The sequence below is a fragment of the Anomalospiza imberbis genome, chromosome 4 (genome assembly GCF_031753505.1).
Source record: "Anomalospiza imberbis isolate Cuckoo-Finch-1a 21T00152 chromosome 4, ASM3175350v1, whole genome shotgun sequence".
In the NCBI taxonomy this organism is placed as follows: Eukaryota; Metazoa; Chordata; class Aves; order Passeriformes; family Viduidae; genus Anomalospiza; species Anomalospiza imberbis.
The window spans coordinates 3,348,691-3,364,734 of NC_089684.1; the positions used below are offsets into that span (position 1 = coordinate 3,348,691).

At 38.5% G+C, this 16,044-nt stretch overlaps 1 protein-coding gene across 2 annotated transcripts in view; it reads right to left on the reverse strand.

Annotated features, from left to right (window-relative positions):
- MTMR7 (myotubularin related protein 7) overlaps window positions 1–16,044 on the reverse strand; it is a 42,051-nt gene that overhangs the window by 15,968 nt on the left and 10,039 nt on the right. For both annotated transcript variants that reach the window (XM_068186837.1, XM_068186836.1), the window contains exons 2-7: window positions 14,605–14,727; window positions 12,858–13,020; window positions 9,046–9,203; window positions 7,348–7,476; window positions 4,485–4,619; window positions 57–189 (exon numbers count right to left, since the gene is read on the reverse strand). In XM_068186837.1, coding sequence (XP_068042938.1) covers window positions 57–189; window positions 4,485–4,619; window positions 7,348–7,476; window positions 9,046–9,203; window positions 12,858–13,020; window positions 14,605–14,727 — 841 coding nt within the window. The remainder of the gene's footprint in view (window positions 1–56; window positions 190–4,484; window positions 4,620–7,347; window positions 7,477–9,045; window positions 9,204–12,857; window positions 13,021–14,604; window positions 14,728–16,044) is intronic.

Consider the following 16,044-nt stretch of genomic DNA (forward strand, 5'->3'; position numbering starts at 1 on the left):
ACAGAAGGATCAATTCTTTTCCTCTAGTTTCCAATTAAGTTTCCAATAAATATTACCTTCAAGCATTTTCTGCAGACTATTTCTCATAACGTGGATGTTCTCAATGCCTATGAATTGAAACTTGATGTTGGAGTAGTTGTCTTCATTTTCATATCCCTTCCCTGCTGCTCTGTTTGCCATTGCGTTGAGCTGAAAAACATAGGGAAAACTGGATGAAAACCACTAGCAGAATCTTTTCAAAACAAACCTTGTGGGCTACAGCAATAAATCAGAGTGGTTTAAGTCACAAATAGGAAGCATTTGCCACAGTGTCAACACAAGGGGCTATGAATGGGGGATCTGTTTGCAGCCTATTGCAGGGCTCTGGGGTGCTGCACCTCTGATATCCCTATTTCACACACTATGAGTGAGACTTCATTAGTCAGGTGAAACACAAAACCCGCACAGCTCAGGCAGGATTCCTCTGAAAGAGCATAAAGGCTTTAATTTTAAAGGGCAGTTTTGATTTTGTGTTGGACCAGCATTATGTTTACTAGCAGAATGTACCCAGGAGGTGGCAGTGTCTCATCTGCCGTTCATAACGCGCACACTGCAGCCTTGACCAAGTTTCCTATTGCAAAATCTCATTGTGGAGTGGAAAGAAATTGTCTTTTTGCTTAAAGTCCATGCTTTTTCTGTGAAACTCATGCTGTAGTGCTGGGGGACCTTCAAACTTCCCAAGAAATATGAAGGCTCTAAGTATGACAAAGCAGCTCAAGCGGCAGAACCTCTATGCCTCCAAGCACAAGTAACAGCTTCTGCTCAGGAAAGATTTAAGAAAGAAATAATTAAGGATATAGACTTCATGAGGCATCAACTGGACAAAAAGTGACTCATCTTCATTTCAGTGAGAGCCAATGCTCATAAAAAAGGAAAAAATGTCTCTCTTAGGCATTGCCTAGGGGACAAGAGGCTGTGCAGATAACTCTGTCTCCAGTTTATTTCCCAGTAGTGCAGGCAGTACTATTGATTCACTACTTCTGTGGTCACATCTGAAACTCACAATAATATAGTTCAGTGCTTAGCTAATGACATCATGAGATATACAAGAATGTCTCTTTTTCTGACCTCTTCCACCCCAAACACACATACTCCCAATATTAAATCTTAATTTGGAGCCAATACACACAATTGGAGATTGGTTGTCTGATGCTGTCTTCTGTCCAACCAAGATGAATAAGCCCAGCCTTTTTTACATTATATGTCAAAATAGGTTTCCAAGGACCAAAATGATCTCTTAACTTTCAAAGGAAATAGCTAGAAAGTTACATTTGTGGACCACCATTAGGAATTGAAACATCACATGAATTTCATGACACAACAGAAGGAACCACACTCTGGGTAGGAACCTGGGCAAAAATCCAACACTTTTGATTTATACGAATCTTGGGCAAAAGTTCTTTTAACTTGTAGTATGCAATTCAGGAAAGAGCATGAACAAAGAAAACTCCATTCTTGTCCATCAACCAGCAGTCTGCCGATACTTTGACTAACAGTGGACAATTAAAAAAAAGGCACAGCCTGTGAACGGCATGTCAATTGAGGACAGAGTCCTCTGTGTGACTTGCTACAAAGATATAAATTATCTGCTGAATCCTAATCTTTCTTTTTTGAAGTTGACATCAGTGTTCTTGTATAAACAAAATGAGGCAGTCTCTCTCTGCAGTAGCTTATAGCTTCAGGAAGAAAGATCTGTACACATCAGTCTCAGCCACCACAAACCCCTGAAACACTAAATGAGAAACATCTATCCTCTAACTAACCCAGTACTCAGCACATAAATAACTGTTCCTGCAGCAGAGCAATTTTATCACAAATATCCTTTCTTGAACGGCAATCTGAAATAGCACTCTTTGAAAGTAAATAAACATGAGGTTAAATTTGCAAGGCTTTCTGACACTCATTTATTTTAAATACTGTCAGTTGCCAAACTTTGCAGCTGCCACAATATTTACTAACAAGTTTTCCACATCATCTACCAAAATTCCATCTGTTGCTCTTAAAGTAGTTGTTGTGAAGCTATCTAAATTGTGCATGTCCTTGATTAATCTCAGTGAATATGAGGATACAGCCTGTAAAGGTAGAAGACCCCACTTGCAAGATTTCCTAGCATTTTCTTTAATCTGGAGGATAACCAAGTCAAGTCTTGTTATGAAGATTATGCAACAAATGTGTTTTAGTCATAAACAGTAAGTCTACATTAGCTTCTTCTGTGATTACATAGAGAAATGAGAGTGGCTTAGAGTAAATTTGTATTTGGTCATCCTGATATATTCAAATGAAGTGGAAACAACGCTTTCTTCCACAGACAAATCTTTTGTTTTGAAAATTATCAAGCGCAATGAGGGAAGAGTACTTGGGAATGCTGAATTGAAGGATCCATCAACATTCATGATCTTTATAAGGAACTGGTTCTTAAGAGAAATGAGGCAAACAGCTTTTAGCTGCCTACAGGAATGGAAAGCCTTCCACCAGACTTGATATCTTATCTTCACATTTGTTAAAGGTTCCCTGGGAATGCCAGGAACTGTTTCCACCAATTCCTATCCAATGCTATATGCTCTGCATTTATAAATGCATTATCAGGTGCAAAATTATAACAAGGCTGTATTTGGCATCTGGGATCACAGGATCTTTGTAGATCTGTCAATTTTTACTGCACAGAGAGAAGTAGGAATCTTATACACATATTTCTTTACATCAAAACCTTTTCTAAACAAAACAGTTAAATGAAAACAAACAGTTTTCATCTCCTGACTGGCTCCTGAAGAAGCCAGCATTGCTGGAAAGATGCTGGCATTCATGTCTAAGTAAGTCTAATTCAGTCTCTCCATACCCTCCATAAAGTATGGGCTTTTTTCACTGTACACAGAAGGCGTCTCAAAGTAATTTACCAGAAAAAAAAAAATTAAAGGACAGCTCCTTCCTGTTACTACCTGGTAAAACATTATTTTACTATAGCAATAAATCAACTGCCTTAAATAGGGAAGAGTAGCAATACCATCAGACAGGAAACAAGCTATAACTATTACTACACGTAGAAAACTGCATTAAACAAGCATTATTTAGGCAGCTAGGTCTGTACTTCATGTCTAATGCCCTTTCTGAACACAATGGTATTGATCCTTTCCTAGTGCTCATCACAATTCACTCGCTTTAGGACCACAAGTAAGCTGGTAGCATCCTCGTCTTCCCAACAAAAAAGAGGGAACTGAAGGTAAAATAGTTACCAGATTACGCAGCCCTTGGTGTGACTTGGGTCAATGAGACATGCCAAGGCCCTCATTTTCTGGCTTCTGCCTCCCATTAGAGCTGTAAGCACTCACAGCACTTTCCCACCAACACTCATGTCTTCAGTCATCAGCCATGCAGGTTTCCTGGATATGCTCCAGCTCTGCCAGGTTTGCCCTTCCTCACTCCATTTCTCATGTTTCTCAGTTTTACTCACCTTGCACTTGCAGCTCTGTCTTCTGATCTCAGGATGACGAAACAGCTTCCTTGTTCCTTTTCCTCAAACATTTATTCTCATTTTTTCTTTTTCCCATGCTATAGCTAATCCTATACCTACAAGGGATTCTGTGGAGGTTTGCCTCTTTAGTTTCTTTTCTTCAGAGGCTTTGGTAACTTCAAGAGGAAAGTTACTGATAGTATGAGAAAGAACATATCCCTACTCTCACCTCCAGATACTGCAGTCTATCTAGTCTTTATCACCTTGAGCTGTTTGCTAGCATGACAATTTCAACACAAAGTTTTTTTACCTCTCAACTTCTTCTAGATTATTATTGAGTTTCTATATTTCTCCACAGCATAATTTTTTTTCCTAGAGCTTTTTTCTTGGCCGGAGGTTTTTAATCAATTATAGATATGGCATCTGATGCCACTATTTATCATATTTCAGATTTGTCTCTCAAAACCACCAAAGTGCTGGAGATATTTAAAGGTCTCTACCATTCCTGTCATCTCAGTGACTTGCCTTTCTTTAGCCTTATGCAGGGGTCATTGGAATTCTCTCACCTCCAGGAGAAATAATTCATGGAGAATTACAGTATAAGCAGTCAGAGGTTTGCAACATTACCAACAATTGTAAATACACCTTATAGTTGGAATTATTTTTTGCCAGTCTCATCAGAAATATACTTACTTATAGCTCCTTTGTGTGTGTAAACAGTTACAATTACACATTATTTACTTTTCTTTATCTTGACATTTTGCTAAGAACAAGAAAAGGGAAAGGTTCAGTGTTAAGGATAAAATTCTCCCAGGGATAATAATGAGGTCAAGGTTCCTAGTTAAGATTCCCCTGGTAAATCTTCATGCACCTGTGGAGTTACACAGGTGCAACTAGGATCAGAAGTGACTTGGTCAGTCACTTAGGTTGTGTGTCTTCCCTAATGTATTCAGCCCAGACTCAGCCTTGCTATGTGCAAGAAATTTAATGCACTTACTTTGGGCCGAGTGTCAACAACATATATGAAATCACTTCCTGGATTGGCTTTTCTGATGGCCTGGAGCATCTGTTCATCCTCAAGGCATCGAGCACTAAAGCCAGATAAAGGCTGGCTGCTTCTACAGATGGAGGCCTGCAGAAAAGCAGACAAACAATCAGAAAACCTTCCAGAATTATAAGGTAGAAATTATTTAGCATCCAGAAGCCTTTTCAAAACCAGATCATTAGATGTTTGCATAGATGTACAATTACATGAGAAAGGCAGAATGGTAAAATTAATCACATGTTAATAAATGAATTATTTTTAATTACATGTTAATAAATACATTATTTTTTAAAAGGCAAGGGAGCATTAAAACAACACAACCTCATTGGCCCAAGTCTAGTCTTGAATCCAAATTTTAGAGCTATTTTAAGTATTGTATTTCCCTAATGTGGAGTAACTCCTTCTGAAAGGTGGTATCTTGAGAATGAGTACAGCCTTGAAATCATGAGAACATTGATATAACATAAAGAATAGGTCCTTTTGTACTCACATTTACCAGGCACAAGACTGATTACACCCAACCTACACCAGTGCCTGCTTTACTAAACAGCCTGACAGCAGGAGGACAGGAAAAAAATGTATAACATGCAACCAGATCACCAATGATGGGGTATTTTTAGCACTGCCTTTGGTCCTTTTGGACCTCACTGCATAACAAGTGGGTCAGGCAGCCCGACTCCTGGAGCACTTGTATTAAGCAGGGCTATTGAAGGAGGCAAGAGAGCTTCTCCACAGACCCACCAAGATCACCTTCTTTCAAGATGAAGCCAGGAAAGAAGAAACAAAATGTGAAATGGGCGGGCAGGGAGATTTTTATTTTTGCTAGGCAGAGCACAGCTAGATTTATAGAGGGCAAGGGGATAATATATGCACTTTCTAAGCACTGAACACAAGCATGAAGAAAATCTGTCTACTGAAGGTCACAACCTGTGCAGGCTATCCTACAGATTATTTATTACTGTGAGAAAGGACATGCTCTTTTCAGTCACCTCTTTGAACTATCAGTAGTTAGTCAGTAAAGTATGGGTCTTTAAGAGAGAAACCCAGAATTGTGTGAGACCCTGTTCAAACTTTATTAATGGTTTCGCAAACAGGTTATTATTATTTAGAGTTTAGTCTTCTGATCAACACATACTCCAGTGATTTATTACATGTGATTGCATAAGCTGAACAGACAGTTCCAGACTTTGATCTCATCATATTCACACAGACTGTGTAAGATGCAGGGGCGTCACATCACCACTGAATTAGTCAGGACGAAGGAGCTGTGTGAAATTTCTGTCTATGAAAGACTGAATGAGTGTTATCCGTGTCCTCTGCGTGCAGCAGGCTCTTCCCAAACTGCTGTTAAATCTTACCCCTTTCCTGCCCATTACTCTATTTACTGGCAACTCATGGCAACCTCCAAACTCACAAGGAGGTATTTCCTCCAACACTGCTTTTTCTAGCTCTTCAAACTATAAAGGATCCAGGAGTAAACACATTATTTCAGATCCCACTACTTTGAATATTAACCTGAACTTCAACCACAGCAGGGAAAACATTCAGGCTGAAACATGAAACTCATCCAAGATGAATTACTATATATTAATAGTAATCTACCTGACCCTGAAACCTTTTTTTTTCACTGAGATTTGGAAATGTCCAAGTGTTTTGAATCCTAGATATCTATATTAGGACATAGTTGATCATGCAAAGTGATTAACTCTGAAAAATTTGACCTGAAAAAAATGTTTAAAAAAATATTTATTTTATGCAGAGATTGTATTTACTATTTAAATCTTCCTATTCTCCACTTCATTGTAAAATTCACAGATCTTTATGGAAGCAATGCTCTGATGAAATTCAGGGTAAAGGAGTAAAAATAATGTCTCATTCCTTTCTTCTGAAGCTTAAATATGTCCCCGCCTGCGTGGCAAATGCTACAGATACCCTGTAACCCCAGACTAGCTCTGTCTCTTGGAAGGTCCTGACCTTCTCCCAACACTAGGGAAGACCCATCAGCTCTGGACTGCAGCAGGAGTCACACAGATCCTTTGAGAGTGCAAAGGGGACACCATTCTCCAAACTGGTAATGACAGCTGAGCTAAGGCAGTCCCTAAGGGGCTGGAACACAAATGTAAAAACACCCAGCTGGGTCATCGTTCAGTCCAAGGGTCTCCTTTCTCATCTCAGCTGCCACAAACAGAAATGCAAATAGTCTAGGTACAGGTTTTAATCCACATGGCTACAGATAAGTGAAGCAGTTCGTTGCTCAGCCCTGAGAATGTTTGCTATGGAGAGGGGAAGGTAGAACTCCTCACTCTTGCAGACAAGGAAAATCTCTTCAGCAAAACCACAACACACTGCTCAGCCAAAATTCAGTAGCTCTTATATCCATCCTTTCTGTGCCTTTTCACAGATCTTTTCTTGAAAAGCTGCTCCTGATTCTCTAACTGATGCAAGTATCATTTCTGACCTCCTCAACTTGCTCTCAGGCTACTAGATCCAAAATTGCTCTGCTCTCCTCCCAGTCAGCTACTAAGCTGCCTGCTACTGGCCTTCACTGCTCTGCCACCCATGTCTCAGAGCCTCCTGTACTACTCCACTTCCTTGTGATACAGGGATAACATATTTTGGTGTTAGCTGGATGATGAAACTGGGTTTAAATGTCTGCATTAAATGTCTATTAATGAACTAACCACACTAACCAGCCTACACTAATATTTTTTTAAATTAAATAAACACCGATTTTGTCTTGCAAAACCTTACTAGAAGAATTATGAGGCCAAGGCCAAAATAAGCAAAGACTTTGAGGTTACAAATTCACACTTACATTGTTACCCTTGCAGTAGTAGGAAAGAGCTGGGAAACGCCTTCGGCTGCGAAATTTAGAACTCCCCACTATGATGTGTGCAGTTGCAGACTTTGGTACATAGACTTCTGTAGGATAGGAGTCACAGACCTGTGAAAGGAAACTCTGTTTGTTTGGTCTACAAAGTAGAAGTAGCATTAGCCATTTCCACAGCAAAAACAAAATATCAAGGAACTCCAGCCTTGGGGAATAGTCTGTTATTATGGTATACATATCACTGCCGTCGCTCAAAACATTATTTTGAAGCTGGAAATTATTAATCCTAACTTACAGATGGAAAAACTGAAGCAAAAGGGCTGAAGGGCTGTATTTCCAAATGTTAATTCATGGTTTATTGGGAACAGACAGGTTTAATACACATTCATCCCAGAAAAGTTTTATTGCTACGCATAGCAATACAAACACAGAATTTGGGAGTAGCAGAATTTGGGAGTAAGGATGGGAGTGGGTGAAGTTCTCAAACATTCTGCTGGGAAGAGAAAATAATGGAAAGGCACAACAGAGCCAAATTTTTCAGAAGATTTGATAATAGTAAAAAAAAAGGACAAAGATAGAGACATGGAAACAAGAAATTAAGCCACATGAAATGAGGTTACCAAAAGGCAAGCAGCCCTGACAATGCCTACCATTTCTGAGAAACCCAATGAGCCCGCAAAAAAAGCCTCAAATTCCCTCTGAAGACAAGTGAGACCACAAATGGAATCCTGTTTTTACCCCTTTTCCTGATATTGTCTGTAGCATTCTGACTGGGGTCAGAAGGACATTTAATATCTCCCTTTGACTTTCTGAGATGACTAAATCACTAAGAAGAAACTATTTTCTGAGTCAAGAGATATGTAATGAAGGAGAAAGGAAAATAAGGGCTTGTGGTTACAGTTGCTGCTGTGGTGAACTGGATTTTATTCATGATGACATTTTTTCTACACTTTATCTTAAAAGAGATCATACATTTTTTCCACTCATTTTAACAAAAAGACAACAAACTCTGATAGCACATTCAGTCTTTTCTGAGAATGTCACAGTCCTTCCTTAACATGTATATGTTCCAGCAACAGAACCAATGGAGTACGTGGACAAACTTCCTTCAAAATTGTCTTGGTTATTATTTCTCACAATTAATTAACATTAAAAGGTCTTCAATCGTACAAGACCGAATGAGGCAGGACAGCGAGCAGCTAGGAAGATGTATGACCTGTAAGATGACTGTGAGAATCACTGACAGTCAATCACAGATGCTTCAAAAGGAGTGTGGGAACAGCCAGTGAGGAAAAAATATTGCCAAGCTCACTATCTGGAGCAATTTTTTTTTTTTTTCTTAAAATGACTACTTAGTAATTTTACATAGCCCTACGTATCAGGGAAACTCTTATTCACACATATAACCTTAGGTATGACTTAAACTTCTTCCCAGGCAGCTGAACTCTAACAGTTAAAACACAGGGGACTTATTTTCTGTGCTTCTTTTCCACATCTTTTAAATGAAGACCATCCTTTCACTTTCTGTGTGCCATTTTATGCGAAGTAGTAGAGTTACTGCACCTTACTACATGTGTGTACAGCACTGAGCAGAGATACTGCCACTAAGCACTATGGTGGTCCTCAGTCAGGCTGCAGATTTATTGTACAGACAGCCTCTGTGACAGAAAAATCACAACTTACTCCGTAGTCTCTGTTTACATCGCTAATCTGCCAATAGTTGTTTGGAATGCCCATCCGATTATATTCTTCACTGAGGTCCACAAGCTTCCACCCTTGTTCTCGTTCTTCTTTGTCTAATTTTGGATTGAAGGAGAAGCAATACAGCTCTTCATATTTCACTGGGAAAAAAAATAAGCAAAGAAACAGAAAGGGTAAATGACTTCAGATTTCTTGTCCTGAAATCACACTTCAAAACCAGAACTTGGCATGGACCTTGATGCAGCTTCCTTTCAAAGAGTACAGTTTGCTTTACAAAAGCACGTATCCTGGTTTATATACTGTCAAGAAAACTTTGAAAGTATATGCTCTTTTTTTTATTTGTATATGTTGCTATGTATGTCCCTTAATAGAAGTGCTACTTAAAATAGACTGTTCTGCTAGTCTTCCATAGATTTATAAAAACTTCTCCCAGCACAAAGTGTCAGCAATATGCTTTCATCCAAAGAAAAATAAAGTCAATGCCAGAGTAAGCACTTGAAAGAATTTGCTATCTAGAGGTAGTTTGGACGTCCCTTTATTAATGTAACATTTATCCTGTGGCAAAGAAAAAAGATATGAACAATGGACTTTGCAGCACGTTCTTCCAAAAATGAAAAAAAAAAAACCAACTCAGTAGTCACTGTCCCTAATTAGGAAGGTTTCCAATAGATCCAATGAAATCGTAATTTTGTAGACTGCAAAATTGTGTCCTTGAATTTTTAGCAAATGCATTCAAGATACACATGATGTAATAGCATAAAAGAAGCATGTGCTACATCAAATATTTTATCATGACCAGGAAGTTGTTTAAGTAGCTATGCCACCTGTCCCCATCAACCACGTACCATATATGAAAGTTTGGTGGTGCTGGAGTTTTTTAACTTTCTTTAGGAGTGTATATGTATTTATTAGTGTTTTAATCCTGGTGACCAGTGGCAGCCAGACACCACTGCCACTGAATCCCAGCTGTTACTGAGATGAGTAACTATCCAGCATACAACTTGAAATTCATGTTCTCATTGCTGCTTTAGATATTGCTTTGTCACAGGGGCATATTTCATTCTGTTGCTCAAAGTTACTTAAAACTCAGTTAAGGATCAACAGATCCTTAACTTTAGAACTGAAGTAAATCACAAGCTGAGTCCTCTCTGATTTCATAGTTCTCCACTGATACACTTGCTGTACAATCAGTGAATTGAAATACTACACTCCTTTTCTAATAACGTACACCTAATAAGCAGAATCTTACTACATTGCCATGTTCTGTACTGAACAGAACCTACAGCTATAAAAATAATGAATCACACCCCCATAATAATAAGGCTCCCATCATTTTCTGTAGAAAGCCTTTACTTTTATTTTGATTATGTCTTCTAAAGGTCTAATGTAAATTATGTTTTGCCTTTTTAAATGTTATTGAATTGACTGTATACATACACACACAAAAATATGAACAGAAAGAAAGAAAACTTCCATGTTAACTCTGTCAGGAGTCAACGAAGTCTTGAGTAGGGAGAAAAAAGGGAACGATTTCCACACTTTCCAGCAGTTTAAACTCCTTCTGTATTCTCTAATTTCAAATTTCTGGCATGACACAGATTAGGAGGACAGTCTGGTTTATTTCTCACATGTTAACCTAAAGTTTTAGCACAATCCATAAATCCAACCTGAGATTTTGGTAGCAATCTGAGCTCCTGTTTCCACTGCTTTGTTGTCAGAAGAATCTGGATTTTCTTTCCAATGGACCCGCTGTTCAGAGGCACAAGGAAAGCCTTTTAAAATCTACCTGTGTATCCAGGTTATTTATGACTGAAGTCTGCCTCAACATAGTAAGTATTATCACATGATGGTATCTGCACATAGTAACAAAAATGTTCAAGTATTAGTAGTCAGTGCCTTAAAGGTCAGTTACCACACCTTTGCCATTACTTACAGGAACTTTTCCAATCTTTCAGTAATTTTGCCATAAACATCTGCAATCCTGCTGTTAAACATGTAGTATCTTATGATCAGCTTGTTTTACAAAATGGCTTAATTAAGAAAAAAGGGCCAAATTCAGCTGCCAGCTTGACCTTATTGAAATTATAGCAAAAAAAAAATAAATTAAGAATAACCTTCCCCTTTAAAGTAACTAGGACATCAGATAGCAAAGAACATCCTAAGCCAGTATACAACATGAGCTTCTCTCAGGAATGAATGAAAAGAACAGGCAGAGAATGGAAATAGAGCCTGAATAGGTCAAATTATCTGCTCATGGAGTAAAAAATACCTTCTAATGCTGAGTAACAGTATTACCTAAAGAAAATACAGCTTCATACCCTGCCAAAATGACAGGGAAGAGCACTGTCAGATACAAATGACTCAGCTTGAATCAGAGCCTTCTAATTTTGAGTAGGTAGGCAAGATTTTATCCTGTCTCAAATCACGATCAGATAGTTTGCTGGAGAAGGAAAACGTGTTCTTGCACAGGAATGCTGCTGTGCAGCTAAACTATGCAAAGAACTAATTCAACAGTGCTGTTATTGCATCTTCTTTACTCAGACCTTCTTGTTCACTGCAGTCAGTCACTGAACTTGTATTCAGGGTCCTCAGCTACTCTTCCGTTCATCATTCTGGTGCATAGCAGCACGCACACCTCCTCCTGCCTCCAAGAAAAAGGATTACAGAATCACATGCCTTCCAGCATACATCAACATGTACTTGCAGCTGAGGTGCATGGAATGAATCCAGATTTTCATCAGCAGAACCACTGATTGAAGTTTTCTAATTGTTTTAAATTTCTCTGATTTTTAATTTTTTAAATTTCTCTGATTACTTTTGTCCTGCTACTTTAAGTTACTTCTACTACAGTTATATAGTACTACTGCTTCTTCTAGAACTTTATAAAGTCGAGTAGCTGTACTGATGGACGTGCAATTTTTGTCCCCTCTACATAGTAGATAAAATTGGTACTCTCCTAACAAGAAAAAAATTAAATCCAGTTGTCGTCAATTTTGTAAAGACTGCAACAGCTAATTTCTTTGCATACTATTAAAATAGTAATAAAGAGCCAAAGTTGGTGCTATATTTCTAAAGTCACAGTTTAAAATAAACAATCCAGAATCTTTGTCAGTTGGGTCTTAAGAGAGCACAGTGCAGACAGGAGCTATAATGTAGGCAATCAAATGTTGGGCTTTGACGCAACATTTGGTTTTTCATCAAAAAGGGGAAAGGTTTCAAAAGGATCTTGAACTGAATTCAGAAACACACAGGGCATACTGAAAATGTAGATAATAACAGGCCAAAACACGGGCAGCCCAGTGAAATAAAACAACTACTTGCTGCTAAACCTTTCACTGATTTTAAGGAATTTCTGCACAACACAAAAAGTCATAATTGAAATCTTGACAGGACCACTAAATATATTGTAAAGTTTTTGTTACAACAGGGACATAAAACTTACCGAAATTTAGAGTATTATCCTAAATTTACATTTACACGTCATCCAGCAAATGAATTACACACAACTCATAGCATTATAATATATAGCATTATAATACATTTAATGGCCCATGATGCCCTAGAGTATTATTTTAAATAGAAGTTCATGTAATACTTTATGGAGTGAACTACTTATTTTAATAAGCTTTCTTCATTGATCTTCAAATTATTATATCTATATTTCTCTCATAACACATCCCTCTTGAACCTTTTTTCTTAACCTGCAAGGGACAAAGATGCACAGATACATTTCTTCCATTAATTTCTCCCTCTTCAGGATGAAGGCTGATTTTTGTGCTGTTTTCTTCCCATACCTGGTCGAGCCAGACGTATCAGAGATATGTAAACGTCATGGCAGTCTCGTTCCTGAGGGATCACCAGATGGATGACCTGGAAGTTCTTGCAGCGGATCAGTAACGGGCAACCAGTGGCAGTGGTGGCTTGCTTCTCAATCGAGGCAATTTGACTGTGGAGAACCTGAGGAGAATTGAAAAGAGCTATGCTAGTCAAATCTTTAAGAAGAAAACTAATTATTTATAATGATGTGTCAGAGCAGGCACAGTAGCTTCCACTACTGTTTCAGAAAACCCTCATGCTCCTCCTCTTGTAGTTTGGTTTCTATCTCCAGCTTCAAGCTCAAGCAGCTTGATACATCACCTGCAGACAAAGAGGCATTTCTGGAGTGTTTCAGTTGCTCAAACATCAGCCGGCTCATGTTATCCAAAGCTTTTTGTTTGTTTGCTTTAGTGTAAGCTAGTGGTTGTCAAAGCTCTTTGCATCCATTTGCACAGTGAAAAAATGAACCAGCATCGGTTACGTAAGGCTAAAATATTGTGCTTCCTCATGGGTAGAATGGTAATGCTGATATAATTTTAAATACTGCATCAAATGACATTAAACATTACAATAAAAACCTGGTCAGGAATAGTGGGATCAAAGGAAGATGGAGTTAATAAGTGCAAAAATGGACAAGGGGTGCATCATTAAGCTACATAAAAGACTTTCAGATGTATGACACCAAGCAATAGCTGTATCGATATGTGTACATGTGTGCTGGTTTTGGCTGGGGTAAAGTTAATTTCCTTTACAGTGGCTGACATGGGGCTGTGTTTTGGATTTGCACTGAATACAGGGTTGATAATATAGAGATGGCTTAAACAGAAGCTCACACAGAGCCAAGGCCTACTGCAATGCATGGGGGGCTGGGAGGAGGCACAGCCAGGACAGGTGACCCCAAGTGACCAAAGGGATATTCCAGACCATATTACACCATGCTCAGTATGTAAAGTGGAAGGAAGCAGGAAGCAGGGCACATTTGGAGTGATGACATTCGCGTTTCCAAGTCACTGTTAGGTGTGCTGTGGCCCTGCTCTCCTGGAGATGGCTGAACACCTGCCTGCCCACGGGAAACAGTGAATTTGATCCTTGTTTTGCTTTGCCTGTGTGTGTGGCTTTTGCTTTCCCTATTAAAATCTCTTTATCTTAACCCATGACTTTTCTACTTTTTACCCTTTAGCTTCTCTCCCTGATTCTGCTGGTTGGGGGAGTGAGTGAGTGGCTGCATGGGGCTTGGTCAATGGCTGGGGTTAAACCACAAGAAAATGCAATGTATGTTGTCAATCAGTCAAAACACCTAATTCAAAATACTGCTTTATAAAAAAAAATTAAGAGTATTAAACCAACAAAATCACTGATGCAACACTAGCAGTAAGGGAGAAGGCCAAAAATTGACAGAGCCAAGGAAGTAGTTCACATTCAAAGCATTTCTCCTTAGTTCTTCCTGGATGATAGGAGAAACTGTGCAGTTTACAGCAGCTGTTCCTCAGTCAATCACATCTGGTATTCATACAGTGAAGGCCCTTCTATTCCTCTTACTGTACTGTAATATCTAGAATCTACTGAATTTTTTTGAAAATTACTCAGCTGGAACTTCACATTGCCTCATAAAAGCATCCATATGAACTAATTTACTATTGTTAAAGTGTTTTGGAAGTAATTTTCATATTACCATCAGTAAAGTGCCATGCACTTACAGCTAACTGAAAAAATAAAAATCCATACCCAGGTTTCTTTGCGAGTTTCAGAACCATTCTCCACAAATATGACATGGGTAGCTGTTAAATACAAGGTTCCCACCACAGCTCTTCTTGAAGATAAACGATCAAGTAACCTAACATTTTCCACCTATACAAAAAAGTGACAGAGGAAAAAAAAAGAAATAATTAGGCTATGACAGAAAGCTCAAGTGAGAGCTCAATGTTCACATTTTGTCTATTACAAAGTTCTTTTCAGCACAACATTAAATATCAAAGAAATATAACTATATGAGGAAATGTGATTATGTGATTTATTTCCAGATCTTCCTTAATGTTCCTTTTCTCCCCTCTCTTGTGGTACCTCTGTATCCAAAAACCTGTCACTTAACACTTCCAAAGACAATTTCTCACTTGAGCTCTTCCTTGTGATCTCATCTTACCAAAACCCTGTGACAGCAAGGCAGGGCCTCTCCTTCAGCTAAACTCTAGCTCCATCCAAGCCATTCCAGGTAAATTAAAATAATAATAAGTAGGAGATAATACTGATAGAGTGTCTTTCTTCAATGGGTCTAATTCAGGCAAATTTTCTCCCATGCAAATCTCTGTTAAGATTTAAAACAAAGTTAAAAGAGTTTAAAAGAGTTAAAAAGAAACATTTTGATGCTGCTCCCTACATTCCTGTATGGGCTGATAGCAGAGGTCACACTGGAAGTTTTTGCCTTCAGTAACTTTTCAGTGGGACTCAAGAGCTCCACTTCCACTGCTCTCCCACCTTGGGCACAAAATGGGCATTCTCCCTTTGCTGCCCTCCTGACAACAGGAGAGTCTAAAACACATTCTTTACTCTCAGATCACCAGCTTGTAACTTGTACATCATTAGTGTTTTGTATATGGCATGTGCTATAGGCTCCTGTTAGGGGTAGGAACTAGATGGTCTTTAAGGTCCCTTTGAACACAATCCATTCTAGGCTTCCATGATTCTGACTGAGAAACTAGAATAAGAAAAAAATTAACAAGTTGGATATTCAGTGGGATAAAACCTGCCCAAAACAGTTACCACTTTGCTACCATGGGTTTGATGGATCTCCTACTACAATTTTAATATTAGTTGATTTTCCTGAAAAACAGAAAGCCAGCATCTGAGACTTACATGTTTGCGATGTGTATTCCAAATACATTGCACTAATTTAAAAATAGGAATAAAGAAAACCTTAAAATGAAAATAAGCCAGTTTAGTAGCAAAATGCTTAAAATCAAGCCATTACTAAAGCAGAATCATCTCCCTCAAGGCCAGTTATAATCTGTTTTAAACAAAAATAAAACTTTTTATTTAAACAAAAAAGCCTGCTAGAAAGCATGGATGAAGTCTTTTCCCAGGGCCATCTACTTCAGAGGTCATGTATTGGCTTGAGAAGGAATGGAAGAAATACAATATTAACCAAGCAAGCATTCAGCAGCAAGCAAA